At 35.1% G+C, this 19,069-nt stretch overlaps 2 protein-coding genes across 2 annotated transcripts in view; one reads left to right on the forward strand and one right to left on the reverse strand.

The window, feature by feature from the left end:
- The window catches only part of LOC138702810 (uncharacterized), a 469,705-nt gene that overhangs the window by 311,621 nt on the left and 139,015 nt on the right, over positions 1-19,069 (forward strand). The window lies entirely within an intron of this gene.
- Positions 1,752-17,308, reverse strand: LOC138703680 (hemolymph lipopolysaccharide-binding protein-like). The gene is made up of 4 exons (XM_069831774.1): positions 17,174-17,308; positions 12,279-12,396; positions 9,287-9,595; positions 1,752-2,817 (listed from the first exon to the last, which is right to left on the reverse strand). The coding sequence occupies exons 2-4, from the start codon at positions 12,394-12,396 to the stop codon at positions 2,663-2,665; spliced, it is 582 nt and encodes a 193-aa protein (XP_069687875.1). The 5' UTR covers positions 17,174-17,308; the 3' UTR covers positions 1,752-2,662.

The raw sequence follows: 19,069 nt of genomic DNA on the forward strand, positions 1-19,069 counted from the left end.
TGAAATCCATTCATGAAGAGGTCTTATGATCGTAATTCTTTAAGTATGAATGAATGAATGAATGAATGAATGAATAAATGAACGAATGAATAAATGAATGAATGAATAAATGAACGAATGAATAAATGAATGAATAAATGAATGAATGAATAAATGGATAGATAAATAAATAAATGAACGAATGAATGAATAAATAAATAAATAAATAAATGAACGAATGAATAAATAAATGAATGAATAAATGATTGAATGCATAAATGAATGAATGAATAAATAAATAAATGAACGACTGAATAAATAAATGAACGAAAGAATAAATAAATGAATGAATGAATGAATGAATAAATGAACGAATGAATAAATTAATGAATGAATAAATAAATAAACGAATGAATAAATGAATGAATTAATACATGAATGAATAAATGATTGAATGAATAAATAAATGAATGAATAAATGAATGAATGTATAAATAAATGAACGAATGAATAAATGAATGGATGGATGGATGAGTGAATGATTGAATGAATGAATGAGTGAATAAATGAGTGAATGAATGAATGAGTAAGTAAATAAGTAAATAAATAAATGAACGAATGAATCAATCAATGAATAAATGGATGGATGAATGAATGAATAAATGAACGAATGAATGAATGAATAAATGAATAAATAAATGAATGAATGAATAAATGAATAAATAAGTAAATGAACGAATGAATAAATAAATAAATAAAATAGATAAACGAACCAGCCAGCCAGCCGCCAAACAGACAGACACACACAGACAGACACACACAGACAGACACACACAGACAGACAGACAGGCAGGCAGGCAGACAAACAAACAAGAATCCTTCGTAAGACTATCAAGATTAAGGTGGTTAGGGCATATTGGACGAATGGAAGCGACAAGGAGGGTCGGCATGATTTTAAATAATTACCCGGAAGACACCTGATTGAGAGGAAGATCACGTTCCACATGGTGGGATTGTATAAACCGAGACCTGTCAAGGTTTGGACTAAGGAATTGGATACGATGTGCGGAGTATAGAGATGGATGGAAGAGATTCATCGAGGAGGTTAAGACTCTTCTGAGCTGTTGCAACAATTAAGAAGAAGAAGATAATGGGAAATACACGGATCATGAAACTCTGCTTTACAAGTAGTGTTCATATTATTCTCCATTAGCATGGATACATACGTCAACCCATCATCGCATTACATCCAGGAGACACTGATGTATCCCTGGAGACTGTCGTATTTTTTTCGCAGCCTTCCACAGTAAGGGCAAAAAGGCTCTCTTCATCTTGCACCGGGGTTTTATAAACAAGAGCTTTTAAAATAATGTCCCATAAATAAAAGTCTAGTGGGTTAAGGTCCGGAGAGCGTAAAGGCCAAGGAATTGATCCACCCCTCCCTATCCATTTGTCACGACGTAGCATTTAGCAACCGACGTAGTTAAGCAATAATGTGAGTCGCACGACGTCACGATTATACTACCACTAATGAGATGTAAACTCTACTATAGGCCCACCAACTTCTTATTACCGATTGGAGATGAGATCATTGCTATCCCTACCAACAGGAAATGTACAACGAGCTCAATAGTTCGGACTCCTATCTTCGGTAATCGGAACTTGGTTGGCCTATACCGTCAGATTAATTGCTGTTTGTAAACTAGCTCTTGTTTGTAAAGGGGAGAGGATTAGTTGTAGGAAATGAGCTCTAACACGGAAATAAAGCGTTTCCGGACCCATGTTTATATAACACATTTTTATCCTCTACATGTGAGAAATATTTCTCTAAAGTTTTGACATACATTTTTGTTACACCCTATATACAATGTGATGGAGGTGAAATAAAACAAGTATCTGTTTTAATTATTTGTTTTCTTAGTTTAAATATGGTTTTTATTAAATGAAATGATACACTAACCACTGTCAATATAATGTAGATTGATGGATAAAGATACGTGCACTTGTATCAAGCATGTAAATGACTTGATAAACAGTGGGTTTTCTTTCCATATTATATTAACACAGACGTTTTATTTGTCTTCTACTTAGTTCTTTTCTTAAATAATTTTGTACGTTGGTGATTTTTGCTCCAGTATTTAAAGTTATATTTTCTTAATCTGTCGTTAATAATTTCTGCCACTGACAATCTCTCTGATATAGCCGAATGGGCGGATTTGATGGTGCCTGTTAAATATGGAAAAATAAAAACATTAACCATTTGACTTCTAGCTAGTACGGTAGTTTTTTACATTTTTGTTAACCTGAGGGTAGCTACGAATATATTGAATAAGCAGTCGTGGAGAGCCGATAAGGGGTGATCCTCCAGCTTGGGGGTTGGGCGAAGGGCTAACAACCCATCACCGTAAAAAACAGCTTGTTACGAATCCATACAATAAGCCTCGGAATGAGACTGATTCTCTGGCACGAATCTTGCACAGGATAGGGACAGATAGCGGGCTTATGTGAGGGCGGCAATGAACCAGCGAGTTCCTTAAAAGCCATTTGTAAGTAAGTATGTACATTTGAACATAAAATAAAATTTAAGCAAGAAAATAATTGTTTTCTTAAATTAGTTACATCCAAAAGGATCAATCTGTTTTACAATCCATCATATTTAGAGTATAAACTGCAATTAAACATCTCATATTTCCTTCTCGCAGAAGAAGGGGTCCTTGTCTTCACAACTGTGGTCTCCCAGTTGCACTGCTCTGTCTATCAGGCCGCAGTTTTGGCTTGTTCCACCTTTTCCATCACTGGGATGAAACTTGCTGTATCCAGCGGACTTAAGAGTTTCATCTGTAAAACACACATTGTATTTCATTATAATCAACATATTTTTAAATATAGTAATTAATACTCGTATTAATACTATTGACATCATTAGTACATTCAACATTGAAACTACCATCATCGTCGTGGCTTTTTTGTTTGTCATCCTTGTGATAATAAGTATAGGCTCAAGGATGGATCAAGGCAATCATTTTAAGTAAGGGAGCAAAGGGTCCCCGACACGTAATTTCGTCGCTATCCTATGCCAAATTGCCGCCTATCCTCCTCGAGTTTAGACAGCATACAGAGCACTTAGATCTGCACTCTTATTTGTTTACACTCATGCGCCACCTCTTGTAGACGTTACTCTCCAGTTTATCAGCTGACGTTGTGCTGCACCCACTGTCTACTCTGTTTTAGGCCTTTATATTTAGAACTCCATACCACTACAGTGTTTTTAAAATATCCTACGAGGCGCACCCAGAAAGTAAGTTTCCCTATTTAAAAAAAAAAAGAACACAGTTTCAGGAAAAAATTTATTGGCAGCAGGTACAGCGATGTTTCAGCTATTTTTCAACACAGCCACCATCAGAATTGAGACACTTGTCGTATCGTGGGATCAACTTTTGTATCCCTCTGTCGTAGAACTCTGCCGCATCGGAATGGAACCAGCGTGTGACAGACGTCTTCAACTCTTCAGCGTTGTCAAACCGCTCACCGGAGGACAGGAATTTCTTGAGGTGCAAGAAAACGTGAAAATCGCTGAGAGCAAGATCAGGAATGTAGGGTGGGTGATCAAACAACTCCAAGCCAAATTCCGTCAAAACAGCTGCTGTGCGCCGAGCCGTATGTGGACGGGCATTGTCATGGAGGAGCACAACACCTGCAGTAAGCATTCCACGCCTCTTGTTTTGAATGGCACGTCGCAATTTTCGCAGTGTTTCACAGTAACGGTCAGCGTCCACTGTTTCACCTCTTGGAAGGAAGTCAATGAGCAGAATGCCCTTCCTGTTCCAGAATACATCACTTTCCGTACCGACAGCGTCTGTTTGAATTTCGTCCTCACCGGAGATCCACTATACCGCCAATGCATTGACTGCTGCTTGGTTTCCGGAATGAAGTGCGAAATCCAAATCTCACCGCCCGTGACGATCCTGTCGAGGAACTCGTCGCCGTCATCGTGATACCGCTGCAGAAATGTCAGTGCTGCTCCTAAACGTTGCATTTTGTGTCCGGGTGTCAGGTTTTTCGGCACCCTCCTGGCAAACACTTTTTTGAACAGCAGGTGCTTAGTGACAATCTCATGCAACAAGCATCGCGATATCTGCGGAAAATGGCTGCTCAGCTCCGTAATCGTGAAGCGACGGTTCTCCATGATGCACTGCCGCACCAGCTCAAGACGATCATCATTGATGAGGGACGGTCGCCCACTGCGCTCTTCATCATGGACACTTTGACGATCTTCGGAAAACTGCCTACACCAGCGACGCACCATCTGCTTACTCATGATGTTCGGCCCATAGACCTGACAGAGCTGCCGATGAATTTCAATTGGCGCAATGCTTTGTGCATTAAAGAACTTCATCACCGACCGATCCTCGCAGGCGGCGGGAGAAGGAATAAGAGCTTCCATTTCGGACCACTGCTGCCACGCTACTGGCACCAGGCGGGACCTGTCCGGCTGGCATATGATTGATAGTCATAGATCTGTTACGCATGCGCAATTGACACGGCTAATTACGTTTACTTTCAAGGGGAAAAAATCGGGAAACTTACTTTCTGGATGCGCCTCGTATATTATTTCCTTTTTCATTCCATAGACGCATGCCATGGCGGCTCCAGGTTACACAATGATGACTTTGGCATCACATAGCGCCAAAATGACACATCAGAGACACTATTATCATATCCATAAAATGATCGCCTAGATCCAATCTATCATCCCTAAAAATTGGGTACATATATCTGACACACTCTGTATGGTTAAACAATTAACAAGCATCATAAATTTTCAAGAATTGGTTTCCTTACACTGCGTTCTATCTCTACTATGTAATCAGTACCGTATATCCAAAATATTCTCCACATTCTGTCTACTTTTACTGTTGAATTTTATTCGGAAATCAATTTCGGTTACCATGCAATTGTCAGTTTCCTCCACACAATTTTATAAGTTTTTAATTTTTTGTTTTTAATTTTCTGTGTTCCTTCAACTTTAATTCCTTCCTTTAATCTTCAATGTGTTTATGATGAATTGATATATTCGGCAATCAAACTCAGGGATTTCATTTCCTAAGTTTCGATCCTGTTATCTGGAATATTTTTATAGTGTTTGTAATTCACTTGAATAAAATAATAAATATAATAATTATTAATTTATGTACTTTTCTTTCATAAGGAAACCAGATAGTGATTAGGTGCAAAAAATCCGTTTCTTATTTTGTTAAAAGAAAGTACAACACTTAATCTTTAAAACAATATAAATATTGTGGGGTATTTCTGCAAATATGCCCTTTAAATAGCCTCTTGAAATTTGAAGGTGTAATTCATACTTTCCTTTTCTAAATGCAGTTTTTCATAAGTTGACATTTTTCAAACGTAAGTGCATTTTTCTCTGAAACTACAGAATCAATTTACATGACAGTTTTAAAGTGTTTTCTGCAGCCTGTGTTCTATAAGGTAGACGTACGGGTTTATGACTATTACACGCATAACACGAGAAAAAAATATGAATTGAAAAAATTTGCAAAAAAAAATGTTAAACAAAGTTCAATATTTTTCTGTTTGAGTAGGGGCGAAATATTTAACTAAATTTTGCTTTAGAATTTACAATATGCATTATTAGATAACTTTAAAAAATACATAGTAGGCCTATATGAGTGAACATAGTAGCATAAAATGAGCACCTGAAGATTGAGGTACATTTAGCAAAGTGGAAAAACAAGTTGTCAATTAGGACCTTTATTTTTCACTTCGATTCGAAACTAATTAGTTGTCTTATATACCACTGAATTCAGAATGATTGATTGAATATGCATGGAAACTTTTACTCCACTCTGAATAGTAAAAGCGTAGAAATATTGAACTAAACTTTTGTACTGAAATTTTTTGATCGCACAGGCATCACTATCCAGTCATCTTGAAAATTAAGGGTTGACGTTATTGCTCCCCGCAATTTTTGTGCTTCGTGCAAATATATTGATAATGATTTTCTGAAAATTAAAGAAAAATGCACTGATGAGCAATGCGAACTCATAGTTTTAGATTTAGATTTAGATTTAGATTTATTTATTTAACCTGGTAGAGATAAGGCCGTGAGGCCTTCTCTGCCCCTCTACCAGGGGATTACAACTATAACATGAACAATAAGATTACAATTAATATTAAATTTACAATTACAATTACAATTACAATAAAAATTAAAGTACGACAAGAATACCTGATTAATGAAAGCTAGACATTTTATCATAGAAGTTAAGAACAAAGAATATTTTTGTATTTACAAAATTACAAATTAAACCTACAATAACAAAATTCTATAGTGATGAAATTACCGGATATTGAGATATTTTGTGGTAGATTAAAAGAACTATTTACAAGAAACCATGTCTGAACGAGTCTCAATTACTGACCAAGTGCCTAGTAAGTTTGCGTTTGAATTGAATTTTATTTCGACAGTCTCCTGATGCTAGCAGGTAACGAATTCCAGAGTCTTGGCAGGGCTATTGTGAAAGAGGATGAGTATGAGGAGGTGCGATGGGATGGTATTGTTAGTATTGTTTCATGGCGAGAGCGTGTGTTCAGATTGTGGTGGGAAGAAAGGTAAGTGAAGCGAGACGACAGGTACGAAGGAATAGAAGAGTTCAAGATTTCGAAGAGAAAGAGAAGTGAATGTAAATTTCTTTTCTTATCTAGTTTAAGCCAACCTATTGCTTCCAGGGATGGGGTAATATGATCAAGTTTTAATGCAAGACATTTTAAGGCGATACACATTTTGACAAATGTTACATTTTTTTTTTTTTTCATTTTCGTACGAAAAATGTACGGTTTCATGAGGAGTATTTTCGTGAAAATTTTGTGGCATAATATCTGTATATTTAATCTCCAAATGAATTTGGTAGAAGTTGTATTAATGCACGAGTTATTTCTAAAAAAAAGTTTTAATATTAATTACCTCAAAAAGAAATATTCTCCGTTTTCAACGACAAGTCTTCATTTTATTTCTCAGTTATTAAAGCTAGTGTGCCGAATCTTGGCATACTTATTCATTAATATGTCTGTTGTGAAATGAAGCATTCTATTGGCTGTATTCGACATAGTTTGATTGCTAGGGAATTATACGTAAAGCAATATTATTGTTTTATTAATATTTGAACATCGAAGACATACAAATGAACAAATTAAAGTAAGATATTACTAGTGCACCATTACACAATATGTAGTGTTACCGTTAATAAAAAAATTAGATTAAAAAAATATATTTTTTTATAAAAATGATTTTCACTAAAAAAATTAAAAAAATAACTTTTTAAAAATGTTTATGCTCAACCACGCCAAAATGTAGCAATTATACACCTGGTAGTAGCCCTTTAATGCACCTCATTAAAGTAGACCTATTCATTATAATTCAGTTGTTCAGCCAATGAGAAATCACCCTTGTACCATTATAAAACCGCAAGTATCGATTATTCTCGGATATGCAATCGAAAGACAATTAGCGAAACGTCACGGAGGCTGGAAATCCAATACTGTCGCAGAAGGTTATGTTCTGTTACTATAGTAATTAACGTTAATTGTAAATAATATTCAAATAAATTCAATTTATGATCTCGTTTTTCAATTCTAAATCAATTTCCAGGTTATATCAATATTAATGTTCATGTTATTCTCTAGATTATATCAATGTCAATGACATACGTTCCTCGGAAAAAATCAATGCTTTCGCGTCTGCGCTCATCTGACAATTTAGAAGGTCAGTTCCGCTCTTCACTTAGATAACCATAACATGAATACTTATGAATAATTTCAAGTTAGATATATGGTCGAGTATAAAAAGTCGTATGAAACTTGTCTATAATAGTAATTAAGACGCTCGTATAAAAATTATGAAACTCGCTTGCGCTTGTTTCATAAACAAACATACTCGCGTCTTAATTACTACCATTATAGGCGTGTTCCATAAAGTACTATTATGAAACGATTGAAATTTACAAAGTGTGATTATGATATTGATATGCACATTCGTAAGAATTTCAACTTCCTAGCTCAAAAATTGTGGATTTTAAAAACTTCAGTAATGCATCGCCTTAAGTAATAAACAACGAAAATAGAAGAATAACAAAGCTTGTAGTTTATATATATATATATATATATATATATATATATATATATATATATATATATATATATATATATATATAGAAAAATATTTCGTGCTATTGTACCCAACTCCTTAACAGTCATCAATAATATTAATAATTATCAGATCATTGTTTATTTCAACTTAGCTCATGATAGTCATAGTGCCACTACAGTGAGTGAGATGAGAGTAAAGTGAATGACTATTGAAACTTATGTACAGCCTATACACATGTAGGTTGTTTTGTAAAATTAGGTTATTTTATGTTTTATTAATAATTGTAATTACTGTGTTAAATTGTATTGCGTATTCTTATTGTATTGTGTTTTTATTTCGAATAAATTTTATTCAGCTTCCTCCAAGTGACGGCTGCCTAGAAGACAAAGCTTACCATAAAATTGTAGTTATAATGGAAAAAAGAATAAAACAATGGAGAAGAAAAAGAATAAGAAATAGCACAATTAGAAATAATTGGAAAAGACTAAACAAAACATCATTAATTCCAGAAGAAACATAAAATTTCCTAGTATCTATTAGCTATTGGATGATCACAGTCGTCTATTTAGCACTGGTTGCAAGACCCAACTTAAGTGAGCAGATCGCCATAGCAAAGAGCTCAATCTATTTAACTGTAGAGATAGTTTCTTAGGATTTTTATAGATACCTTCTCTGAAGACATAGATACTTCAGTTACAAGAGTTTGTCCTAGACCAAACTGCTTACAAAAATGCGCGAATCTTTTTGTGGTGGTCCCTCTAGCCCCAATCAGTAATCCAATAACTTCGATCGATGTTAGATGATATTTTTCCTTATAATATTGTTTAGTGGGGTCGTATATGTCGCATTTTTCCTGATGTAACTCAGCAGGTTGATTGTGTATTGCATAATTTTATTGTGTATTGTAATTTTATTGTGCATTGTTTATATTGTGAATACCATTGCCACCGGATACTTGCCCACTTGCAGTGTAAATAAATACATACATGAAATCTATAATATTTCTCAGAAGAGGCTCAAAATCATCGCATTACCTTAAAATTCAAAGTCTACTAAATTATGATATGAGATACTGCTGTAAATAATTATTGTTCTTTATAGTAGAAACTACTAAATTGTGTTCTGTAACTTTACACTTACTGAAGATGGTAACGAATTCTCCTTCTTGATAGAGATCGTGAAATCCAATCCAGGCCCAGTCTGTGTGGGTCCCACCAGTAATCTTTGCTGGGGGGGTTTTGTTCCACAAATTCTTCAAAACCTGCGCCTCCTTCTCGGAGTTGATGACTGCCAGATGGGCTCCCTCCTCTTCACAGATCATTTTTGCATTGTGCCAAGTGTTGACATCTGTGTGCAATTTATAATACCCCAGGCCCGGTACTAGTTCGTAATCTGGAGCAATGGGAATTTCCACAGGTTTCGGCTGGTTTGTGTGTGTGTTGGGTGGTGCTATAAAATTATTAAAGAAATATAAACTAGAAAAATTATATATATATATATATATATATATATATATTAATTTAATGTACCGAAGTACATATTATGATATTTCCATGCAGATATTCTGCGTCATTATACGATGAAAGAGTAATGGAACGGAGAAAAATTCTCTCCGGCGCCGGGATTTGAACCCAGGTTTTCAGCTTTACGTGCTGATGCTTTATCCACTAAGCCACACCGGATACCCACCCCGGCGTAGGACAGAATCGTCTCAGTTTATGTTCCAACTCTTGATTTCCCTCTAGTGGCCGCCCTCTGCACTACGTCATACCGTAGATGTCTATGTACGTAGGACTGAAGTCCACACATGTGCTGAGGTGCACTCGTTATGAGTGACTAGTTGGCTGGGATCCGACGGAATAAGCGCCGTCTTAAATCACGAAGTGATTTACGCATATATATATATATATATATATATATATATATATATATATATTATTTTAATGTACCGAAGTACATATTATGATATTTCCATGCAGATATTCTGCGTCATCATACGATGAAAGACGCAGTGCAGAGGGCGGCCACTAGAGGGAACCCAAGAGTTGGAAATTAAACTGAGACGTTTCTGTCCGATGCCGGGGTGGGTATCTGGTGTGGCTTGAGTGGATAAAGCATCAGCACGCAGAGCTGAAAACCCGGCGCCGGAGAGAATTTTTCTCCATTCCATTTTGTGCAATTAGGTCTAATTATATTTTTAAGTATATTTTATATTGACGTTACTAAAAAAAGCTCCTTGCATCGAAGTTTTCAAAATGTTTAGTTCATATTTGATAAAAATCCTGAAAATAGTTTTTGGAATAAAAAAGTGAATTAGCATTTTGAGTTTAGTAATAGTATAAGTTGGAACATAGGTTAGGGGTATTTGAGAATAAGGTGCTTAGGAAAATATTTGGGGCTAAGAGGGATGAAGTTACAGGAGAATGGAGAAAGTTACACAACACAGAACTGCACGCATTGTATTCTTCACCTGACATAATTAGGAACATTAAATCCAGACGTTTGAGATGGGCAGGGCATGTAGCACGTATGGGCGAATCCAGAAATGCATATGGAGTGTTAGTTGGGAAGTCGGAGGGAAAAAGACCTTTAGAGAGGCCGAGACGTAGGTGGGAAGATAATATTAAAATGAATTTGAGGGAGGTGAGATATGATGATAGAGACTGGATTAATCTTGCTCAGGATAGGGACCAATGGCGGGCTTATTAGAGGGCGGCAATGAACCTCCGGGTTCCTTAAAAGCCAGTAAGTAAGTAAGTAAGTAATAGTATAAGTTAAAGTGCAATCAAAGATGAAATATTATTTCTAAATTAAAGAAGCACGTAGTCTAATAAAAGTAAATATCCAGAAACAAGCAACAAATAGAACATCAATAATACATTTAAAATAAAGAAATAAAAGGAATCTAGATACTATCTGCTGACCCAAATGTAAATTAATTTACCTTCGATGTCAACTCCGAAATGAATTTATTTCTCTCTTCTCCTGAATAAAGCCTATATATTTTTTTTTTCATGTTGCGTCTCATAATGCCGTTTTATGTTGCTTTTTTGAAAATGATATTTTTTTACACAACAAGCACTGGACTTCATCACCATGTTTGAAGCATAAATATTGTAGCTTCCACTCTACCTTGAAAGCTTTAAGCGCTTCCGTTCCGTCATGATGCGCTGTGTTCTAAGATCTGTACATCCTTTAGCAATGTTTACAGGTAAAAGAGCTCCGCGCGCGCGCAGCGGGCATAAAACAGCCCTCGCCCGCAAATATTAGTCACCATCGAAAGACTGCTTTATAGTAATTGCCACCAATTTCTGGATTTTGCCATGGATAAAATATCGGTCTCCTCTACTAGAAGTGTCATTCGGCAAATGTTCATTTCATCATTATTATTATTATTAATTAGAATTAACGGACTCTGTTGCTTAAAATTCTTTATGCTCGACCATGCCGAAATGTAGTAATTATACACCTGGTAGCAGCCCTTTAATGCATGTCATTAAAGTACACGTACTCATTAAAGTACAGGTCTTCAGCCAATGACAACTCAGCTTACATGTGTTCAGCCAATGACAAGTCAGCTTTGTACCGTTATAAAACCGCAAGTATCGATTATTCTCGGATATGAAATCGAAAGAGAATTAGCGAAAAGTCACGGTGGCTGGAAATCAAATACTGTCGCAGAAGGTTATGTTCTGTTACCATAATAATTAGCGTTAATTCTAAATAATATTCAAATAAATTCAATTTGTCATCTCGTTTTTCAATGTCGAATTCAATAATCAAAGTTATACCACGTTTAACGGGATTACACAAGGTCAATAACATTATTGTTCCTCGGAAAAAAATCAATACTTTCGCGTCTGCGCACATCTCACAATTCACGACCTAGAACAAGGTCACTTCCGATCTTGTCAGATACAAATAAAATGTATACATCTGAATACCGGTAATTTCAAGTGAGAAATATGGTCGAGCATAAAAAGTCGTATGAAACTCGCCTGAATTGGTAATTAAGAAGCTCGTATGAAAATTATGAAACTCGCTTGCGCTCGTTTCATAAATATCCATACTCGCTTCTTAATTACTGTCATTATAGGCTCCTTGCGTAATGTACTATTGAATAAGGGAGTACCTGTTATTTTGGCTGATATGAGAATGGATTCGGAGTCTTCACACTTGGCAGTTGTGTGATCGACGTCTACTTCCCAAGGTCCAGCACTCTTATCTCCGGCATCATGTCCCAGCTGCATCTACAGAGAGACAGTACAATTAATAGAATACTGAGTCTGACCGTTTTAGGACAAGATCCTATTTTAAGTAAAATCATCTATACTAATAATAAATCTGTAGCCCAAAATTTTTCTGGTAATTTTCGATTTTCCAAAAATAATTGGTCCTAACATATATAATTAACCACCCAGAAACCGAAAATCGCTTTTTTGAAATTTTTGTTTGTATGTCTGTCTGTCTGTCTGTATGTTTCTTACCTTTTCACGCGATAATAGCTGAACCGATTTCGATCAAAATTGGAATAAAAATTAAGTTCGTTGTAACTTAGATTATAGGCTATATTGCATTCAAAATACGTTATTTAAAAGGGGAGTTATAAGGGGGTCTGAATTAAATAAATCGAAATATCTCGCTTATTATTGATTTTTGTGAAAAATGTTACATAACAAAAGTTTCTTTAAAAACGATTTCTGATACGTTTTAGTCTATGAACAATTTTGATAGGACTGATTTTTAATGGGATAAATGAGTTTAAAAATTAAAATAACTGCCATCTAAGGCGGTGTATTGAAATAAAAAACAAATGACTTCGTCTATAAGGGGAATTGGACACAACAATCGAAAGCTATGAAACATAGCCTACAGACAATGTTTCTGTGTTTGAATGAAGTAATATCGGAAGCTAAATTAACCGATTTGTATAATTAACTATTATTTCATCATTGGAAAGTGTAGTTTCTCTGGATGGACATAATGCTATAATGTTATTACAGTAACTTGTGAGTGAATTGAGGACAGGTAAGATTAAAATAGCTTCTTATGCACAGAAAACTTGATAGGTTATTCTGTATATTCATTTCCTGCGTTTCTTATAATATCGTTTATGAACATTTTCATTTTTATCTCAGAGAATTAACGAACAACGAGAGTGTATTGATTTAGTATGCAGTAATAGAACGTTAGCTTAGCAATCCATTATTTTATAATTCAAATTTTAACTATGCTCAATTGAATCGTGTCAAAATACATATGCAATAAATGCAATGCAAAAAAATTGGGTAATGAGCCAAGCAGATTATGTTGCGCTGTTGTAAAAGTTGTTCCTCCTGAGATTCAAGAGATCCCACAACAAATTAAAAACTTTCTAATTCGAGTACATCCGTTATCAACACACTTTTTCATAATATAATATTATATAGACATAATAATAAATCTGTAGCCAAACTTTTTCTGTTAATTTTCACTTTTCCAAAAATAATTGGTAATAACAATTAAGAAACATGTTAAAGGAATTGTCATTGCACCAAATGAGTGTTCCCTGGATCAAAATGATCGCATTTTAATATTTTAAATACAATTTAAATTAAGTAACATATTAAACGATTTATCCTTCTATCAAACACGATTGTTCCCTGGATCAAATGTCCTATTTTAATTATGTAATTACTTTATATTTATTTCTAACGGGTGCAGCAGAGCGCACGGGTACGGCTAGTTATGAATAATTAACTAATTGAACGTGTAAATTCATTTGATATTTAATAGAGATGAACAAAACTAACTGCCGCTCTCGCTCGCTGTGTTCGTTGCATTTGTCTTTCGAGTCTCGTCTCGTCTCGTCATTCTCGTGCGGTTCGAGTCTCGCTCATCATTCTCGAAATAGCATTTGGTCGGTGTGGAAAGATTTCGTAACTTTGAATAACATACATCATTGAAATAAACAACTTTATAAATGTTTAAATGAGACAATGAGACGAAACAGAACAGTATCTTAGTTATCAAAATGTTCTGGTTCTATTATATGATATTACCTATGGTTATACAGGGACAGTCCATACTATGGAGTAACGGCTAGCGCGTCTGGCCGCGAAACAAGGTAGCCCGGGTTCGATTCCCGGTTGGGATAAGTTACCTGGTTGAGGTTTTTTCCGGGGTTTTCCCTCAACCCAATTCGAGCAAATGCTGGGTAACTTTCGGTGCTGGACCCCGGACTCATTTCACCGGCATTATCACCTTCGTTTCATTCAGACGCTAAATAACCTAGATGTTGATAAAGCGTGGTAAAATAACCCAATAAAATAAAAAATATGCCGGGACATCATTTTAGTTTTACTTCAATTTTTATTGTACCTGAGTTTTTTAATGTACTTCACTCCCACCCCTTCTACTAATGAAGTTCAACCGTCCTTCACACAGAACCAAGACCGCATATACAGTCATAATAGCTTTACGGTCATAGTAACAGTACGTTCCAAAAATATGTTCGCGATTTCCAGTGACGAAAGAGCTTTCAATCTTGAATCATTTTCCATTTGCCTACGTCGCATCCCGGTTTCCCCCACCTGCTTCTATTCGCCTCTCTGTAAATGCTAGTGGCTGGGCTGTCTTAGATTTTTTCTGAGAACATTAATTTCTGTTAGGAATTGGACGTCTATGTAATATTATACCCATACAATTATTTAAAATAACTTAAATAAAAAGGCCTCGTTAAGTAATTACCTGTCACGTGATTTCCTGCCTTTCTACGACCCTGCGGTGCAACCACTTGGACAGACAGTAGATAGCATGTCAGTAATTTTACCTTTTCGGATCGGGCAGAAGTGAAGATTGAATTTCCAGTACGTAAGGTACTCTTTTATAAAGTAGGTACAGAATTATTTCAACATGAGTTACTAGTACGAAGGACGAAACTGGTAATTAGAATTATGTACAATAGTCTATATTGCGATAATATACACATTAGAACTGAAGCCTGTATCGAAAAGAACGGCCACCATTTTCAAAAATGTGTTTAAATATCCATTTTATGATTATTTTTCAATTTAACTTCATTCTCTATAGTGTACGCTAATGTGCTGTAGACAATATAATATACACTGCATAATGAATACGTCCGCATGGAAAGCTCAGTTCGTAAGTAAAAACACTCATTGTTAATACTGTACTGTATATTTAAGTAATCAAAAACGTAATGAAAATTATCAAACTCAGAATCGCGATATTTCCTAGTTTACGTAAATGTATGAACTACTTTTCTTCCCTCCTAAACCTAGTAAAGTGATTTGTTTGTATTTTACGCCATTATCATCGAACTGAAATCGTGGAAAGGGGTAGGAAACGTGTTTCCGGTTCTTAATCGTTGATCCAAAGGTATAGCCAGGTTAATATTAGAAATGTTAGTAAAAATAAAATGATGTCCCTGTATAAGTAGAAAAAAAATCTCAAATAAATTTGCATTTCTAAGAAACATAAAACATAACGTTAATATCTTTTTGCTTGAGATTGCACACTTCATCTTAAACAAATGAAAAGAAAATTCCTAGCCTTTTAATAAGGACCTAGTAATTAACTAAATACAAATCAAACATAAACGAATCGCCTTTCACAGGAAGAAACTAATAATAATACAATCTCGTCTTCACAAAAGATACTTTCAAAACTTATAAAAAATAATACATTTACTATTATTGAACAATTAATTTCATAGCCTATATATCAAAGTGGGTAAAACGTTGTACGATATACTTATCGCGTAACTTCATATTACAATTCTTGACTGGTTATGAAGTTTAGCCTGCGACCTCGTTTGATAACTTTACAATCTCGTCTTGAAATATGAAATGTTACGATACTCATATACAGGGACATCATTTTATTTTTACTAACATTTTTAATATTAACCTGGCTATACCTTCACAGAACCGGAAACACAGTTTGCTACCCCTTCCACAACTGGAGTTCGATGATACTGGCGTAAAATACAAACAAATCACTTTACTAGGTATAGGAGGAAAGAAAAGTAGTTCATCCATTTACGTAGTCAAGGAAATATTGCAATTTTGAGTTCGATAATTTTCATTAGGTTTTTGTTTAATCAAAATGCAGTACTATATTAAGAATTAGTGTTTTACTCACGAACTGAGTTATCCATGCGAACATATTCATTATGCAGTGTATATTATACTTTCTACAGCACATTAGCGTACACTATAGAGAATGAAGTTAAATTGAAAAATAATCATAATATGGATATTTGAACACATTTTTGAAAATGGTGGCCGTTAATTTCGATACAGGCTCTGTTCTTTTGTGAATATTATCGCACTATAGACTATTGCATCTAACTCCAATTACCAGTTTCATCCTTCGTACTAGTAACTCATGTTGAAATAATTCTGTACTTACTCTACAAAAGAGTACCTTACGTACTGTAAATTCAATCTTCACTTCTGCCCGACCCGCACAGAAAAAAATTACTCAGACATGCTATCTACTGTCCGTCCAAGTGGTTATGCCGTAGGATCTTAGAAAGAGGGGAAATCATGTGACAGGTAATTACTTAACGAGGCCATTTTATTTACGTTATTTTAAACAGTTGCATAATATTACGTAAACGACCAATTCCTAACAGAAATTAATGTTTTCGGAAAAGAGCTAAGACAGCGCAGCTTTAACGGTGGGGCGAGCAGAAGCAGGTGGGTGAAATCTGGATGCGACGTAGGCAAACGGACAGTGCCTGTACGAAAATATGATTCAATATTGATAGCTCTTTCGTCATTGGGAAACGCGAACATATTTCTGGAACGTACTATACTCACTAACTCAGTGCTGTTTACTATATGCGGTCTTGATTCTGTGTGGAAGACACTTGGAACTTCATTAGTAGAAGGGGTGGAAGTGAAGTACATTCAAAAACTCAGGTACAATAAAAATTGAAGTAAAAATAAAATGATGTCCCTGTACAACATAACTATTACAAAAGGTGATGTATACAAAAACAAAAAATAAAGGTTTTACCTGTGCAATCCAGTGTCCTGTCTCATTACGCAGACTTATAACGGAAAATTTTAAGGCGCTAGTGTGCGGCACGGCGCATTGTAATCCTTCACAAACCTTCGCGCACCAAAATACACAGCATACTACGGCATACCAACGCATTTTGACGACTTTGAAAAATAGGTATTGCCGTCTGTTTATATAGCATTCGAAATCAGCTTAACTTAATCGTAATCCTGTGTTATCCGATTATCTGCCACATTTATAATTATATAAAACATTAGGTCAATTTGGTGCATGATCTTCTTTGAACAGGGGTAAACAAAGTATTCAACAGACTAGTGCTGTCTCATATAATATGCATACCTTTATTTATAATTATTCTAAACGTAACTTCATTTATAGTTTTCTATCCAAGAGCAGGTCTTTCAATGCAAACCCAGCATTCTATCTTTCCTACAATTTAGTACATTAAATTAATTAAATCTGCAACGAAGCTGTATTTATTGGTAGAAATAATGAACAAAAATGTATTTTGCACAGATATAATGGAGAGAAAATTAAGTCTGCAGGCTACTAATATTTTATTAACATTCCCTTATTCTTTATTAACTCGTTGATTTTGTCAGGGATGCTGGAAACCAAAGTTAGACGCTTTCTTTGAATATCAGCATCATTTAGCCAGATATCAGTCAGTGCTTAAATGAGTCCAGGTTTTGTTGTACGCCTCTGTTGGTTCACTTTCTTCTTCAGTATAGATTTTCAATTTTCTTCATGTCCGGTCTTCTTGCAGGCCATGCAGCGAATAGGGATTATAAAGAATGGACACTCCGCGTCGGTACCTTTGATGTAGTCGGACTGATTTCAATGACCTTCAAGCCAGCCAAAGCGTGAGATTCTGCTTTCTCCCTAGAGTTGGCGCTGACATTACACCAGCTAGCAGTCGACACAACGGAAATATAACACATATAATTAATACATCTAGGTACGTTATGTGCTCAAATAAAATAAATTGGATCCATAAAATAATAATTCCGTCATTAACTTTATAATGAGAGTTGAGACGTTGACCCCAACAACAATTAAAATATGAATGATTTGATAGCACTGAAAATGGAAAAACATAACTGTTACGAGAAGTAAAAAAATATACGTAATTATATTATATACAAATATTAAACGAATTTGACACTTAATTTTATAATGTATTATATTATTTTATAATATAATTTATTATATCTGAAATATAAAAAAATATTATTACAACTAGTTCGTCACTGAGAAATAAGCAAAAGCTGTTAACTTGAAGCAAAGCGTCACTGGATTATGCAATAAGGCAGGCGATGTTTGGATCCTGTGTCCGAACTCTATTCTCAATTATTATCTTAGCCCATGCTCGATTACACTAACCTGTAGCGCTTGAAAGTAGAACTAACTGCTGGCGCACAGAGAAACAAAACACAGGCAAATTCCCTGTGCCGGTGCGAATTTTTCTCGTACTTATTGGTATAAAAACAAACTGACTAGTCATACTAGTCGAGCAAAAATATAATGAGGTGGGCGAGACCTCATTCATATTTGATACAAATACAGACTCTGTCAATTATACTGACAGATGATATGACGAATTATATTATGTTTCCAAGAGAATGTTTTAGTCTAATATTTATCAACGTCTGTACTTTCTATCTTCCTATTCGTCCCCGCATATGATCCATATATCTTAATGTCGTCTATCATCTGATTTCTTCTGCCCCGAACTATTCTCCCGTTTACCATTCCTTCCAGTGCATCCTTCATTAGGCAGTTTCTTCTCAGCCAGTGACACAAGCAATTCCTTTTTCTCTTCCTGATCAGTTTCAGCATCATTCTTCTTCAAACTATTCCTAGCACAGCTTCTGTTCTTACTCTGTCCAT

This window comes from Periplaneta americana, chromosome 7 (genome assembly GCF_040183065.1).
Source record: "Periplaneta americana isolate PAMFEO1 chromosome 7, P.americana_PAMFEO1_priV1, whole genome shotgun sequence".
NCBI lineage: Eukaryota > Metazoa > Arthropoda > Insecta > Blattodea > Blattidae > Periplaneta > Periplaneta americana.

Coding starts and splice junctions, on each gene's coding strand:
- LOC138703680 (XM_069831774.1), bottom strand. CDS start 12,396: ATGCAGCTGGGACATGATGCCGGAGATAAGAGTGCTGGACCTTGGGAA. Junction 9,596..12,278: donor CATATCAGCCAAAATAACAG/GTACTCCCTTAT, acceptor ATAATTTTATAG/CACCACCCAACACACACACA. Junction 2,818..9,286: donor AGAATTCGTTACCATCTTCA/GTAAGTGTAAAG, acceptor TGTGTTTTACAG/ATGAAACTCTTAAGTCCGCT.